The sequence below is a fragment of the Lampris incognitus genome, chromosome 3, assembly GCF_029633865.1.
Source record: "Lampris incognitus isolate fLamInc1 chromosome 3, fLamInc1.hap2, whole genome shotgun sequence".
Lineage (NCBI taxonomy): Eukaryota > Metazoa > Chordata > Actinopteri > Lampriformes > Lampridae > Lampris > Lampris incognitus.
The window spans coordinates 102,975,925-102,992,211 of record NC_079213.1 but is presented as its reverse complement, the minus strand read 5'-3'; the positions used below and the strand labels follow the sequence as shown (position 1 = coordinate 102,992,211).

Below are 16,287 nucleotides of genomic sequence, written 5' to 3'. Positions count from 1 at the left end.
GATGGCAGCATCTTTTGGGGTTCAAGGGTCATCGTACCTCCCCCTGGCCATTCACAGATTGTGGAGGAAGTACATGAGACTCATCCAGGTGTGTCTCGGATTAAAAGCCTTGCAAAATCCTACGTCTGGTGACCAAGAATGAAACAGGATCTGGAGAACAAGGTAAAATCATGCACACAGTGTAAGACCAATCAGAACATGGCACCACCAGCTCCTTTGCACCCATGGGAGTGGCCAGACTGCCCCTGGTCTAGGCTACATTTGGACTTTGCTGGCCCCTTTATGGGGCAGATGTTTCTTGTAATGGTTGATGTGCACTCCAAATGGATAGAAGCCCACATCATGAGCAACATCACAGCCCACACAACCGTAGACAAACTCAGGCAAGTGTTTGCAGTCCATGTGTTGCTTGACACTTTGGTCACTGATGATAATAATAATAATAATGATAATAATCTGGTCATTGATTGCCCAGTGAGCTCATGTAACAGAATGGCATTCATCACATTTGACTATGACTCCACCCAGCCTCAAATCGGCTGAACGGGCTGTTCAGACAGTGAAGGAAAGCCTGAAGCAGATGACTCTCTTAGCACATGGCTTTCACGTTTCCTGTTTAAATACAGCCTCACGTCACAGACTACAACTGCTTGCACTCCAGCAGAGATGCTGCTGGGATGTAGACCCAGGTCGAGATTGGACCTGCTGCGCCCGGACATAAAGGCAAAAGTGGAGAGACAGCAGGAAAAGCAGAGGGAGAGACATGATCACCATGCACGCGAGAGATAAAACCAGATGACAATGTCGATGTGAGAAACTTTGGCAGTAACAGCAACCAGCAATGGCTACCTGGAGTTATTCTTAGGCAGAGTGGTACAGTCTCCTATGTTCATAAGCTGACTGATGGACGTGTTTTCCGCAGACATCAGGACCATGTGTGCATATGTCATGATACAGGCTCAGAGACAGTTCCCACAGAGTGGCCAATGGTGAGACAGACTACTGTGAGAGCAGGTCCATCAGTGACTATGCCAGAGAGAGACACACAGGAAGAGGTGTCTGTGTCTCCTGATGAGGATGGACAGGCTCACACTGACACACAGACCCCTCTTATGCCCCCAACACCAGATCCACCCAAAACCCTTTACCTGTGGTGCCTGCTGGGTCACTGGGGGTACTGAGCAGATCACAGCGCACTCGCAAACCTCCAGACAGACTGAATGTGTGACTGGACAGTTTTTGTTAGCCCGAATGTTGAATCTGGCATGCTTTTCAGGTGTTTGTATTGCTCAACTGTTGCGGAGACACTAGTATAAGTTTTAGGTGTACGCAGGCTAAAGGCAACACTGTTATTGTTTTCCGAGTTCATTTACATTCGGGGAATGTGGGAATTTAAAGGGGGATAAGTGTTGTAATGTGATCATTATAAAGTAAGTTAGGATAATGGTAATATAGCCATACTCCCGCTAGGGGTAGCTGTTTGTTAGGAGATGCTGTTTTCACTCTGGGGGGTTGGGGTTCTCTCCATTTCATTTCGAGTGTGTGTGTCGTAAGCTCTGTCACCCCTACAAGATAGTCAGCGTAAGCCTCTGTCTATAAGTACTGTCTTTGCCCGACTTATATAAAGTTGACCTTGGAGCATGAAGATGCCGAGTGGTCCTTTTTAGAGGTAGACGTTACCACACAATTGAAATTTCCATTAAAGAATAGTTACAAATTTTTTTGTGTATACTGTCAATTATAGTGCTCAGAAAAAGTCGGAATTGGCCAAAATCAGAATTGGCAGGTCAGAGTTTTAAGAAAATCCGAATCAGCCAAGAAAATTGCAATGGGTGCATCTCTACTTACCAACCAAACTGTGAGAGGGTCAGACTGTATCTAACCCAATAGCTAAACTTAAAGGTAGAACTAGTAGGATTTTGTCAGGTTTGTTGGCCCCTCCTCCCCGGCTCAACAACACCAGAAGCACACGCCCCCTGACTGCAGTTGCCAGAACACATCCCAGTGTACAGACCACCTCCGCATCGCAATTCATTCACATTCTCTCCTTCAGTGCTCACCAGCAGTTGAAAGCCAAACCCAGATTCACTCTCGTTTCGGAACGAGATTTCTCCACTTGGTGTTTCGCCTCGCTATATTTGCATCTTTTCGGCACTGTGTCCGCCACTGTCGTAGCTTCCCCTTGGATGCGTGCTTATGATCTTGATCTGGCACCTGGTTGCTACGATTTATTGAGTCCCGCTGCCCAAAGGTTAATGCCCAGAAATGTTCCGTACACCGCAATATAAGAAAAATACGATAATACATGCAGAGAACAGGGTCTCTACAGATATAGACACCGCCACACGCGTCTAGTGGGTCATAAGTCATGACTGAAAGGGATTATTTTTATATGAGTCTATACTTTGATTTTTAGGAAAATCCTACTTGTTCTACCTTTAACCCTCTCCAATCTAATATATAAATATAACCATATCTAATACCTAAACTTAACCATTTCTAATCTAATACCTAAACTTAACCATTTCTAACCTTATACCTAAACTTAACAAAATGAAATGCAGTAGTGCTAAAGTGGTTGATCTGAGCAGATGTCCTCAATAATGTCCTCATTCATGGAAATGTTGAAATGCTAACATAATTGATGACAAAGACAAACATTACAGGAGAAACAAAAACGGAAAGGCTTTAAAAATATGGACTTAAATACAATCTTTGCATTTAATTCCAAAGATGTGATTTGTAGTAATTTTTTCATGAATAAACATGCGGCACATAAAGAATCTAATGATGCATTAATATGTCAGCAATAGGTGGCGTCAATGCTTCGGTTGATGGCAAATAGCCATTCCTAGAAAGAAGGAGGTGATCAGTGGGCGTTCCTGTCCCCGCCAAGAGAGGAAAGGCCCCGCTACAGCTGAAATCAGATATTTCACTTCTAGAAGGGGACATTGGCCCTCCATATTGTTGACACAGTTCCGTTATTGACCTGATTATTGATTGAGCAACAATATGGGCTTTCGTTTTGTATTTTACAAAGTAACAGTACTGATAGTCTGGAGTTGATACCCAGCAGTGTTCCTCTTATACCATATACCACCAGAAGAACCAGCCATCAAAATGAGCCTCCACTGTTGTATATCATATGACTCACCTGTTCAGGTGTGCGGTTAAAGAGTTTATCTAGCTGTTCTTTTCTGCGCCTCTCATGGCCAGCGTCAAATACGTAGACCTTGGGCTCAGTTCCTGTTGCTGCACGGACCTTGGTCAGCTTACCGCAGATACTATAGTACCGTTCTTTTAGGTCCTCCACAGAGCGTTTCTGAAAGAACAAATGGATGCATGGTCAGACAAACAATGAGACAAAATCCTGTCATTCCATTTTTAATACGTCCTCAGTGTGTGTGTGTGTGTGTGTGTGTGTGTGTGTGTGTGTGATCTCTGTGGATTGTCACCTTGTTGTGATGGAGAAACTTGCGTGGTCCTGAGATCCCAAGAACAATGCCGTCTGGAGCTATGCTCCTGGTAGGGTCACCCAGGGCGTTAAGGTCAAGGGGGAGGTCCCTGACAAAGAGTAATCCAACCAAGACCTCAATGGTGGAACAGGTGGAGGATGATGGCTGACTTTAGGGAAGCATCACAATGGCTAGGAAGGCGGATGAGGCCTGCAGCAGAAATGGGTCCCCAGGGCGTCCGGGTAGCGTGGCGGTCTATTCCGTTGCCTACCAACATGGGGATTGCCAGATCAAATCCCCGTGTTACCTCCGGCTTGGTCGGGCGTCCCTACAGACACAATTGGCTGTATCCGCGGGTGGGAAGCCGGATGTGTTTATGTGTCCTGGTCGCTGCCCTAGCGCCTCCTCTGGTCGGTTGGGGTGCATGTTCGGGGGGAAGGGGGAACTGGGGGCAATAGCGTGATCCTCCCATGCGCTACGTCCTTTCTAGTGACACTCCTCACTGTCAGGTGGAAAGAAGTGGCCGGCGACTCCACATGTATCAGAGGAGACAGACATGTGGTAGTCTGCAGCCCTCCCCGGAAGACACAGAGATAGAACAGTTCATCTCCAAGAAAAGAAGGGCCTTTCGTGCCTGGTAAAATCATGTGGCCTGAAGGCTAATAGTGGCTCACTCCAAAGCCAAAGCGGATGTCCAGAAATGGGTGAGGGTGAGGAAGCTTAAGAGCTCTTGGTGGACAGAAAAAGCTCTGGAAATCCAGTGACTGGAAGACTTGGGTGACACCAGAGGCTTTTTGAGCGCTACTGAGTTCATCTATGGTCCAAGCAACTGCGGCTTAGACCCCCTGCACTCAAAGGACAGGCAGGAGCGGCTGAAGGACGAGTCCATTAATGCCCGATGGAAGGAGCACATCCAGGAACTCCTCAACCGCAACAGCACAGCTGAACCAGACATTGCCAGCCATATTCCCCATAGTCCCATCAAAGAAAGACATGACACCATGACAGAAGTTCACGATGCCATCAGGAGCCTTAAGAACAACAAGGTCGCTGGTCCAGATGGGATCCCTGCTGAAATCTTAAAGGAAGGTAGACCAGAGCTCCTGTACCACATCCACACCCTCCTCCTCATGGTCTGGGAAAAAGAAGAACTTCCCTCAGAGCTCAGGATGCTCTAATAGTGGCCATATTCAAGAAAGGGGACAAGGGAGTCCAGGTGGCATGGTGGTATATTCCGTTGCGTACCAACATGGGGATCGCCGGTTTGAATCCTCGTGTTACCTCTGGCTTGGTCAGGCGTCCCTACAGACACAATTGGCCGTGTCTGTGGGTGGGAAGCCAGATGTGGGTATGTGTCCTGGTCACTGCACTAGCGCCTCCTCTGGTAGGCCGGGGCACCTGTTCGGGGGGGGAAGGGTAACTGGGGGAATAACGTGATCTTCCCACATGCTATATCCCCCCAGTGAAACTCCTCACTGTCAGGTGAAAAAGAACCGGCTGGTGACTCCACATGTATCGGAGGAGGCACATGGTAGTCTGCAGCCCTCCCCAGCTCGGCAGAGGGGGTGGAGCAGTGACCGGATGGCTCAGAAGAGTGGGGTAGAAAAACGGGAAATTTTAGAAAATAAAAGAAAGGGGACAAGGCAGAATGTGGAAACTACAGGGGCATCTCACTGTCAACAACAGGCAAAGTCCTCGCTCGCATCCTAGAAAACCGACTGCTACCACTGGCTGAGGAAGTATTCCCAGAATCTCAGTGTAGCTTCCACTCATCCAGAGGTACAGCTAACATAATATTTACAGCATGCCAACTCCAGGAAAAATGCCATGAACAAAGGCAGCCTTTATACATGGCTTTCATAGACTTGATAAAGGCCTTTGACTCAGTAGACTGCCAGGCTCTGTGGAGTATACTATCAAGATATGGCTGCCCTGACAAATACATCAGAATATTGAGGCTTCTACATGACGGCATGTCAGTCACAGTGCTCAGCAACAGCAGCTCTGAGTCAGAGCCCTTCACTGTGGAAACAGAGGTCAAACAGGGATGTATCATCGCACCCACAGTTAGCCATCTTTATTGCTGCCATATTCCACCTCATTGGTGAAGAGCTGTCACGGGGGATCCCAATCCTATACAGAACTGACAGCAGGCTCTTCAGCCTTAATAGGTTCAAGGTCAAGAGCAATCTGCAACACCACCATAATGGCACTTATGCAGTCGACAACGCCATCACAACCCACTCCACAGAAGACCTCCAGGACATTCTGAATGCCTTTGCCAAGGCAAACAGAACCCTGGGTCTAGCATTAAACATCAAGAAGACCCAGGTCCTGTATCAACCTCCACCCAACCAGCCATCTACCCTGCCCACCATAAAAGTGGACAACAAAATTCTTTAAAATGTTGATCACTTCCTCTACCTCAACAGCCTTCTCTCCTCAAAAGCTGACATCGACTCTGAGGTCAACCATCGCCTGAGTTGCGCCAGTGGTGCTTACATCAGACTCAGGAAAAGTCTTTGAGACTGAGACCTAAACGCCCAAACAAAACTCCTGGTCTACAGAGCTGTCGTTCTCACCACCCTACTGAATGCAGCAGTCATAAACCACCTACAGCAGGCACCTGAGAGCCCTATAACAATACCACCAAAGATCCTTACAAAAGATCCTGAGGATCACCTGGGAGGATAGATACACCAACATCAGCGTTCTGGAAGAAGCCAACATGACTAGCATCACCATCACAATAACGCAGCACTAACTCCGACGGACAGGCCATGTCATCCGCATGTCTAACACACGTCTCCCCAAACAGATCCTGTACTCCCAGCTAAAGGAAGGTCAGCGTACTCCCAGCGGGCAAAACAAATGTTTCTAGGACAATATCAAGACCAGTCTGAAGAAATTCAACATCACATTGAGCAACTGGGAACACATTGCACTGGATAGGTACTCCTGGAAGAAATCCGAGCAGGAAGGAGCTGCAAGTCATGAAATGGAACTCAACTGTGCTGCAGAGAAAAAGCGACAGCACTGCAAAGAGAGAGCGAAAAAGGCTCAACCACCACTTTCCTCTGTTCACACTGCACCAAAGTATGTAGATCGCAGATCGGCCTCTACAGCCATCTGAAGACCCACAAGTAGACAACCCAACTGAGAAGACAGTCATATTCGCTTTGAGTGACCAATGATGATGATGATGATGATGGTGTGTGTGTGCGTCTGTGTGTGTGTGTGTGTGTGTGCTCTCTCAATTACTCTGTATTGCTGATGGTCATAGCGGTCGTGCACGACGATGAAGCGCAGGTCGAAGCGCTTGCACAGGTCAAACAAGTGGTCGGTCTCTGCTTTGGTCCAGCCATCGTCATGGAGGTACATCTGATATTCCTGCTCCGAGTACACTGGTACCTGCACAGCCTACATCACAAGAGGGGGGAACAGAGAGAATTAAACCATGGAACAACATATAATAGGGTACAACAGAAAAGGTGGAGATTTCAGACTAAATGAGTGGCTGTGCCAGTTTTCTCTCTTGAATTGCTTGCATGTGCTGCACCACTGACTACAGAGCACTCTACACGGGGGGGGGGGGGGGGGGGAATCCTGGTTGATTCCTACTTGCATTTTTCTCATAAATCAAGCAGGGGAGTTTACCCAATAATGGCCTTTCATAGAGAACAACGATCAACTTACTTAACAAGAGCCCCTGACTATCCGCTGGACACGTATTGCTTTGTTGTTGACGATATGGCTGCAGTACCATTCACTACAAACAGTCACTGCCACAAGATGTAATGCTTTCATAGACAATTTAACCTAATCAAGGCCAGTGGTCTAGTAGGAATTGGCCGACTATAAAACGTAGTGATTATGTTTTCTTTTCGCTTTTTCATCTGTCAGTTTGCTACAGACAATTCCGTTTGACCTGGTGTCCATTTTATGTCTATTATTGGATGATATCAAAAGTCTAATATACACAAATTCTTATTTTCCCAATTGTGTATGTGTTTTAAATATTGACAGTGATTGATACATTAATAGTTTTTTTATAATCAATATAATCCATTAGTTTGCATAATACAAAAAATATATCAATGACGTATACATCAACAATTAGTACTTGTTAATAATAGCCATGTTTGCAGGCAGCGTTAAAGCAGAGATGGAGTTCAAAATGAAATTTGTAACTGTCATTCATAGGATCACCACAAACTAAGGTATGTTTGGGATTCAATGGCAAATCAGCAACACATCATACCTCAAATTCTTCATTAAGAAAAGAAATAACGTGCTATGTTAACAACAAATGGTTTGGGAAACACTCAATCAGTGAAGGCTTGAACTAATACGTTAACGAACATATATTAGCTTAACTAAGCGTTTGGAAAACTCAGTCTTGAATGTTTGAGTTAGGAATTCAAATTGGATGAGGGCTTGCAGGCCATAAAAAGAAAAAGCATTGGGAGACAGGATTTATTGGTGCACCTGGAGAGGAAAATACATTATTCCTTTTTACCTTATTGAAGCGTGCAAAAGGGTAGTCCTTGCCCTCCTCTGCCATACGCCTCCAGTGGTGGAATATGGCCCCGTCCCTGCGTGCAGGGTTGGTGAAAGGCATCCACTTCCACGGGCGCACCCTCTTACAGCCCAGCTTGGCCTTGACCGTCCTGTAGCCCTGCGTCGTATCGCTGGGCAGGAGGGGGGGGGCATCCCTGAGGACACACAGGAAGATGATGGGCTTGCTAAGGCAGTAAGACAAGAGTTAGGAACATCTACCATTTTGCATGAACTGTATTTCTCTTTCGCTGGCTAAACATAGTAATTATTCCTCTTTTCACCTTTACCCCCATTACATCATCATATAACATTAGACTAGGTCAGGTGGGAAACACAAATGGACCAGAACATCAATACCATAAATCTTAACACAAACTTTTTAAGTGACAAAAATTCATACTTCTTATCTGAGTAGAGCAGAGCATAGACCTCCCGATGCATCCCCTCTGGTCTCTTGAAGGTCAACGTTTCAGTTGCTTTCTTGGCCTTTTTCTGTGAGAGGTGATGATTAAACACTCAATGATGTTTCCAACATAATTGTTAATACCTGAAAACTTGTAAGGGCTATATATAACTTGTTACATCACGGGACGTTGAATCAGTTCATCTGGACAAAATGTTTATTGAGAGAAACGTTTCATCACTCATCTAAGTGACCACTTCAGTCCCAACTGACTGCAGGTATCACCACCCTTATAAACAATACAGTAGCGTAACGACCCAAACCAACGATCGGTTTCATATGCAAATTACCATGACCATTAACTCGCGTTACATTGGCCATGTGTCCTATTCACAGAGGATTGGGAATAGTTGCTAAGATGGCGGCAGATGTACTGTAGGCTCCCCCTCGTTCAGGGATGGTTGATCCGGGGTCCTCCCTATAGTCCCCGGGTCCTATAGTCCCCGGGTCCTATGTTCCCCGCTTTGTATGAGACCGGGGAATATCGGACCTTTTTGTATACAGAGGGCCCTATATTCCCCACTTTTCCCCAAAAGGGTCCTATGTTCCCCGTTTTGTATGTGCAGGGGAACATGGGACCTTTCTTTATAAAAAGGGTCCTATGTTCCCCTAGGGCACCCGGGGAACATAGGACCCTATTTATAAAGAAAGGTCCTATGTTCCCCGGTCAGCAGGTTTGACGCTGTTTGGCGCAAAAAGTGCATTTTCAATAATGCATTATTTAGGGCAGATTATTAAGAAGACAATGAATCATACGATTTCTATTTTTATATCACAAAAACGAATTCACAAAGTCCAGGTTGGCTAAAGTATGTGGAAACTTTCGACACTAAACCAATTTCAACTTATTAGGCTATAGCCTATATTTGGGCGCATAACCCACCCCGGTAGTGCTCTGATATTTATGCGTGAAATGTGTCACTTATCGAGGAAAATGCGCCTCGCCGAGTAGGTGAGCTGGCTCGTCTGTGTCGGAATGTAATATTGTAAGCCTATGCTCCTTGGGCAACTGTACCCGGGCATAGCTCAGTCGGTAGAGCTCTCGCCTATGGATCGCAAGGTCGTGAGTTCGATCCCGGGTGCCGCCAACTCAGCGTATGAGTAGCACATTGTGCGAGAAGTGCTGGGAGCTGAGGATAGGTGTTGTGTTCCGTCCTCAGCAGTCCATCTCCCAGAGGTCTAGCGCATTGTACCAGGGATAGACTCCTGCGTAAGCTGGCTGATACCGACAATAGGCCAATTCCGACCCACTTCTTCTATGTTCCCTAGAAAGCCGTCGTTCCCATCATAACCACACCAGCTTATTGGGAAAAGCATCTGACAGATATTAGATAGAAACCATCTGCTCAGTAAGGCCCTTTAAGCATCATAATTGTAATGATAATAATAATAATAACATGATAATAATAATAATAATGATGATAATAGCCTAATAATAATAATGATGATGATGATGATGATAATAATAATAACAATATAGCCTTATATTAGAAATGCTAAAAATTTGATAATTGAAATATTTATAATTATAAAGTAGGCTAATATAGCATGGTAATAACAATAAAATAATAACAATATCTGCCTGGTCTCTTAAGATTCTAAGATGCTGTATGCTACAGAATAATGGGACATAGGCCTAGGCTAATGAATACGCCTTTTTGACAAAATATGAATGAAAGGCTAATCAACAATGCTAAAGCTGAATCACAAAACACATATTGCTCGAAAAATAATTTATAAATAGCCAAATGCACACATGATTTCGAGTTTGGAAATATTTAAAACTTGTCGTGGATGTGTGGTCATCTGCACGCAAGTTTCCTAGCGTTCTAAACCACATGATCAAAATTCACCGATGTCTAAACCGCCCGCCAACTTGCAACAATTTGCAACAATCGGTTGTTATCGGCGATAACTCGTGGACTCACTGTCATGTGCTTACTAGCCTACAAGAAGACAAACAATGGCGATAGTTATGGATGGTGATCGAGGGGGCAAAGTGTTGGTACATGAGAACTTCAGATATCAGAAGCACCGCACCAATCAAGACACCATTAGATGGAGGTGCTGGAGGTGGAACTGTAGAGTGCCACTGATCACAAATAGATTTGAGGTGGAGGACGTGGATGCTAACATTATTGTGCACGATGTTGGGGAACACGTGCATCCCCCTGACGGAGAAATGGTGCACCGTGCAGAATTCCAACAGGGGGTGATTGCAGAAGTTGCGAGGGAGCCAACAGTCCCAATCAGAAGGATATATAATGCGCAAAGGGTCCTGCAGCGTCGGCAACGTCAAATCCAGGGTTTTAGCCCCTCTTTGTTGAGTAGCCTAATGGACTAGGACTACTCATTTTGCTTTTTTGAAGAAGAAAAAAGCCTTAACGTTAGGCTAGCTAGGCCTTGGAGATTTTTGTTTTAGACCATGCCTTTTCTGGGGGGCTTCTACCATAGACCAACCCTTTTTCAGCCAAGCTTTTACTAGAAGCATTTTGTTATTAACAGCCTATTATCAGTGTTACTATTGATAGTATTATGCCTGTAATTGTTATTTGTTATCAGGCCTCTTTTATAATTAGGCTATTATTATTATTATCATTATTATTATTAGGCTGTTATTATTATTATTATTTATTATTATTATTACTATTATTATTATTATTAAAGAAGAACATCAAAGGATGTAAGGTAGCACTCATCAAATGAAAAAAAAGAGACACAATTCTCTATTTTACCATTTCATTGTTTGGCATCAGTCATTAACTTGGCCGGGTGGTCTTCTTCAGAAACCTTAATGACTGATGCCAAACAATAAAATGGTGAAATAGAGGACTGCCTCTGTTATTTTTTTACCATTTGGTGAGTGTTACCTTACATCCTTTGATGTTCGTCTTTGATTCATGTTTTTGGTTTAGCACCTCCACAAGCCTTTAGTTTTTTGAGAAGCACATATTATTATTATTATTAGGCAATTAGCCTATTGTGTAAGGTAGGCAGCCCCCGTTGATGGATACTTTGTGCTGGTCCTAAATTCCCAAGTCCTGGTCTAAGTTCCCTGCCTAAAAAGTTCATCATTAAAGTCTTTTTGAAAGAAAGTCTGCCAAGTGATTTAATATGGAAAACGAACTGCAAAGTAACAAGATAGTGGCTGAAGTGTCCAGTGCTGTGCAAATTGAACTCTGAGCGGAGGTGGAAATGGCTATAGGTTATACTGGTAGGCGGGCCTACTGCAAGACAAACTTGCGTTGATTGCCGACTGTCCGTGCTGAGCCGGAGAGCCAACTAACTAGGCCTACTGCAGTAAATATTGGTAAGAAATAAGAATAAAGCAAATTACAGCCTCCTCTAGGCCCAATTTGGATACGCACTCAAGTTGGCCTGCGATATACAACAGCCAACAATGGTAATACGGCCTAATTTAATCAGCGGAGGAATAGATTGTCGTAGCCTACAACTCAGCCATGACCCCAGTTTTTATTATTTTGGACCCGTTAAGGAAATAATTTGCAAAAAGGGTTCTAAGTTCCCCGGTTTGTTCCTCGATTGGCAATAGCGGGGAATATAGGACCCTTTATTTGGAAAAAGGTCCTATGTTCCCCTGGAAACAGAGGGGAATATAGGACCTTTTTAGGGGAAAACAGGGAATATGGGACCCTTTTTTCGAAAGGGATAGGACCCGGGGACTATAGGACCCGGGGACTATAGGACCCGGGGACTATAGGACCCGGGGACTATAGGACCCGGGGACTATAGGACCCGGGGACTATAGGACCCGGGGACTATAGGCACGGCCCCGTTGATCCCACGTCACATAGTGGCCTCTTTGTCTCCCTGTTCGACCAGGGTTCCTCCCTAACAAGGATGTGCACATGGGGCTACCGGCATGGCGACCGATTTCGTGAGTCCTTACTATTCGCATCAACAGTAAATCTCGAATTTATTCAGTGTTGCAGGAACGGGCCACGACATAAAGTTTAACAATAAAATAAGCAGCGCCCAGAGAGGAAAAACTACGACCACGGGCCCTACATTACCCCAGAGCCTAAGCTAACAATGGCTACCGCAGAAGTAGCTAACTCCGCTCCGACCATCGCCGACCTGATGGTTGAACTGAAGAACAGAGCAGCGATTTCTGCCGAAATACGAGCCTCGCCGTCTGCTATTCGAGCGACCTTAAATGCGGCTCGACTCAAGGCGGAAGACCTGGGCGGCTCTCGTATGAGTACAATGGATACCGCCCTCTCCGACCATAGCGACAAGCTAACTAACCAGCGTGGAAACGCAGCGGAAACAACGCCAAACCGAAAAACCTTCACCTTCAACACGAGACGGAAGACCTCGAAAGATAGCTCTCGTCGGAACACCGTCGGAGTAGTTGGACTCCCCGAAGGTGACGAGGGACGTTGGGCCGCTTTATTTCTCCAGACGTGAGCGGCGAGCTGGCCGAGAAGAGCGCCACATTCCCTCACGATCAAGTCCAAACTAGGAGATTACGTTCGCACCCCGCGACCCAGCTGCACTTACACCAACAAACCAGGGGGTGGCGCACAACCTTCACGCCGCAGAAGAGGCTGAAATGTTCTACGACCGACACTGATCTGAGTAAACGAGCCGGCAACGTAACACGGCTCCTGAAATACTGCCGAGGCTTTCCTGTGCGCTCCGGGCCAGGCATCAGTTATATACACAATGAAATAATCCCACGTGTCGCGGTGGGCGGCCGATTCGGCTACCGTGCACCTCGTTATAACGCTAACGTTTGATTTTGGATCATGGACCTCTGCCATTGGAATATGGACATGTGGACTAAACATTAATCCCGGACACGACGACTGGATTTTTCCACCACTGCCACGATGTCGGCTTCCTCAAACCAAGTACACGAAAAACGGAGTCTCTTCGGACAACCACGCCACCCACAAAGGAATTTAATCCATTTTGGAATAAGGCTGTAACATAACAAAATGTGGGGAAAGTGAAGGGGTGTGAATACTTTCCGGATGCACTGTAGTTGCATGTGCATATGTGTGTATGGGCATGTAGATGTGGACGTGCACTCATATACTAGGTTATTGTTTTCTGGCATTTTTGTGCTACTCTGTTCCCGTTTTATTGCTATATCTGTTGATATGTGTTTACAGTACATGTGTTTACAGTGGATGCGTGATTTGGTTTAGACAACGGTGTACTGTTCTGCGATATGCATTTACATGCATATACATATAATGTATACATAGGTACATTGGGCATGTGTTTATTTTGATGGGTATGCGTGCAAATATAACAATGTGTGGGCGCATACACCTTGGACTGTGGCCTCGCGGGGTGCAGGTGGCGTTTCGGGGCAGATTGTCATGTTGATTTGGTGTATTACCAACTGTCCATACCTTTTTTTGTTTTTCTTGTTTTTTTTGTTTTGTTTTTGGTTATGTATGTTTTATGTATGTACAAGTATTTCATACTTTGTCTTTGCTTATTTAATTCACTCATTTATTATTATTATTGCTGTTGTTGTGGTTGTTTGTGATGTTAGCTATTAGGGGGGAGACAATGGTAATCAATGTCTTCCCCTTTTATATACGTATAAATATATATTTTTTTCTTTGTATTGTGTGCTTTTGTTGAGATGTAGGGGTTGGGTGGGGTGGAAGGGTGGGTGGGAAAAGGAAATATGAAAAATGGTGAACTGTATTCCCAGTATTGTTTGTTGTTTGCTTGTTTTTCACCAATAAAAAAAATATATATATATAAAAAGAAAAAAAGAATGTCCACATCCTCATCCTTGAAAGAGTGGCCACTGGCCTGTAGATTGGTGTAGCTAGCTATCCTATGTTTTCACTACCGCTGTAATGCTGCGCTCGCTGGCAGATCAAAGGGGGGGAGGGTATGATAGACCATGTCAATTGTGTGCGCCCTCTGTCAAAAACAATGGTGTATTTTGAGACTAATTATTTCAGTATTATTTTTAAACTGAATTGTTCATTTAGTTCACCATTGGGCTGAACTAGTGTTCCTCCCTATCAAGGATGTGCACATCCTCATCCTTGGAAGAGTGGCCACCGGCGTGTATATGGTGTGGACTGTGGAGTCCTGGCCTGACACATTAGCACTTCTGTGTCATGCCATCCTCTTTGCCAACGTCTGTTTGGTTTCCCCGATGTACAGTCACAGCAATCCTCCCGGCACTTAACAGTATACACTATATTACTGTTTCTGCTGGGGGACCCAATCCTTGGAGTGGACCAATTTCTGGCACAGCATGTTTTGGGTTTTGAAAGCAACTGAGATACGGTATTTGGAAAATATGCATTCTCAACTGTTCTGACACTCCCGCCACATACAGAATCACCACTGGTTTACACTTAGGCAGCTGTCGTCCTTCTCCTCTCTTCGATTGGCTGGTGCACTGTTTGGGCGTCTTCCTGGCTTTGACAAACGCCCAGTTAGGATAACCACACTTAACCAGGGCCTGTTTAACGTAGGATTTCTCCCCTTCCCCGGATGCTGTCAGTGGGGACATTGTCAGCTCAGTAGTGCAGCGTCCTGACGACTCCTAGTTTGTGCTCCAGTGGATGTCGCCATTTTACAATGCTGTGACTGCAACTATTCCCCAATCCTCTGTGAATAGTACACATGGCCACTGTAACTCTAGTTAATAGTCACAATAATTCGCATATGAAACCGATCATTGTTTTCAGTTGTTATGCCACTGTGCTGTTTATAAGGTTGGGGATACCTGCAGTCAGTTGAGACTGAAGAAGTCAGTTAGGTGAGTGATTTTTTATTTCTTTTAATTTTTTTTTTTTTAATTTTTTTTTTTCATTTTCTCTCAATAAATATTGTGTCCAGATGAACTGATTCAACTATCTGAGGTTTCCTTACCTGGATTGTTGAGGATGCATAAAGACATAACTTGTTACAGTTTTTACTTGAGGTAGTCTTTTCAAATGATGTTTTCCGAAAGAGGCAGTTCATCAATTCTTAATGGCCAGAGGTGCACATAACTGGTGCGCATGCATAGTCAAATAAATAACATGCAGCAGATAATATGAAAAGGGGCACTTTTGCGTACCAACATTTTTGGGACATAATTACTTACTGAAACAACAGGATTTTCTCCATATATCACTGGTAAGAAAGTCGTTATGACAAATGTGTCGACTTTAATAATCCGTTGTTAATCGTGCAAGTTTTATCCTTTGTTCTTGATTTGATTAAGTGGATACAGGTTTTTTTTTGAGTTAGCAAGGTTAACTGTCAAACCTTGAGCTCCAACAAATAGGAATCAGGAACACCATATTGAAATATTGTTTCCCCCAGCCCACAGCAGTGCAACACAAAGACAAAAACACATATCCAAAAACTACAAGAACCTTAAGAACACAAATATCCAAACTAACACATACATCTAAACTAACGCATATATCCAAACTAAAAAGATAAAAATAAAAATCACTGTCCAAGGGAACGAACGCCAGCCAGGATGACTGTCGGAACTGCCGGTCTGCATGGGCTAGCAGTTAGCTTACCCTGCCCGGCTTCCGCTTCCTGTCAGACTGCCCTCAGTGCTTCCACCTCAGGTGCAGCTCCACACTAGGGCTCTGGTCCTTGGGCCCACAGCACACAGCAGACTAGGCTCCCCCAGCTGATCCAACGCCAGCTCTCCCAACCAGACACCCTCGATACACTTCCCCGCACTCCACATAACGACACCAAAAACACCAGTCACCACCAGGCGAGGCCGCCGCCAGACTGCCCTTGGTGTCGGTCTGCATGGGCTGGCAGTTAGCTTAGCCTGCCCCGCTTCCA

The 16,287-nt window shown here is 45.0% G+C and overlaps 1 protein-coding gene across 1 annotated transcript in view; it reads right to left on the bottom strand.

Moving 5' to 3' along the window:
* The window catches only part of dmap1 (DNA methyltransferase 1 associated protein 1), a 30,882-nt gene that overhangs the window by 11,535 nt on the left and 3,060 nt on the right, over positions 1–16,287 (bottom strand). The window contains exons 2-5 of the mRNA XM_056276417.1: positions 8,416–8,507; positions 7,975–8,170; positions 6,717–6,875; positions 3,155–3,322 (exon numbers count right to left, since the gene is read on the bottom strand). Of these exons, the coding sequence (XP_056132392.1) occupies positions 3,155–3,322; positions 6,717–6,875; positions 7,975–8,170; positions 8,416–8,507 (615 nt within the window). The remainder of the gene's footprint in view (positions 1–3,154; positions 3,323–6,716; positions 6,876–7,974; positions 8,171–8,415; positions 8,508–16,287) is intronic.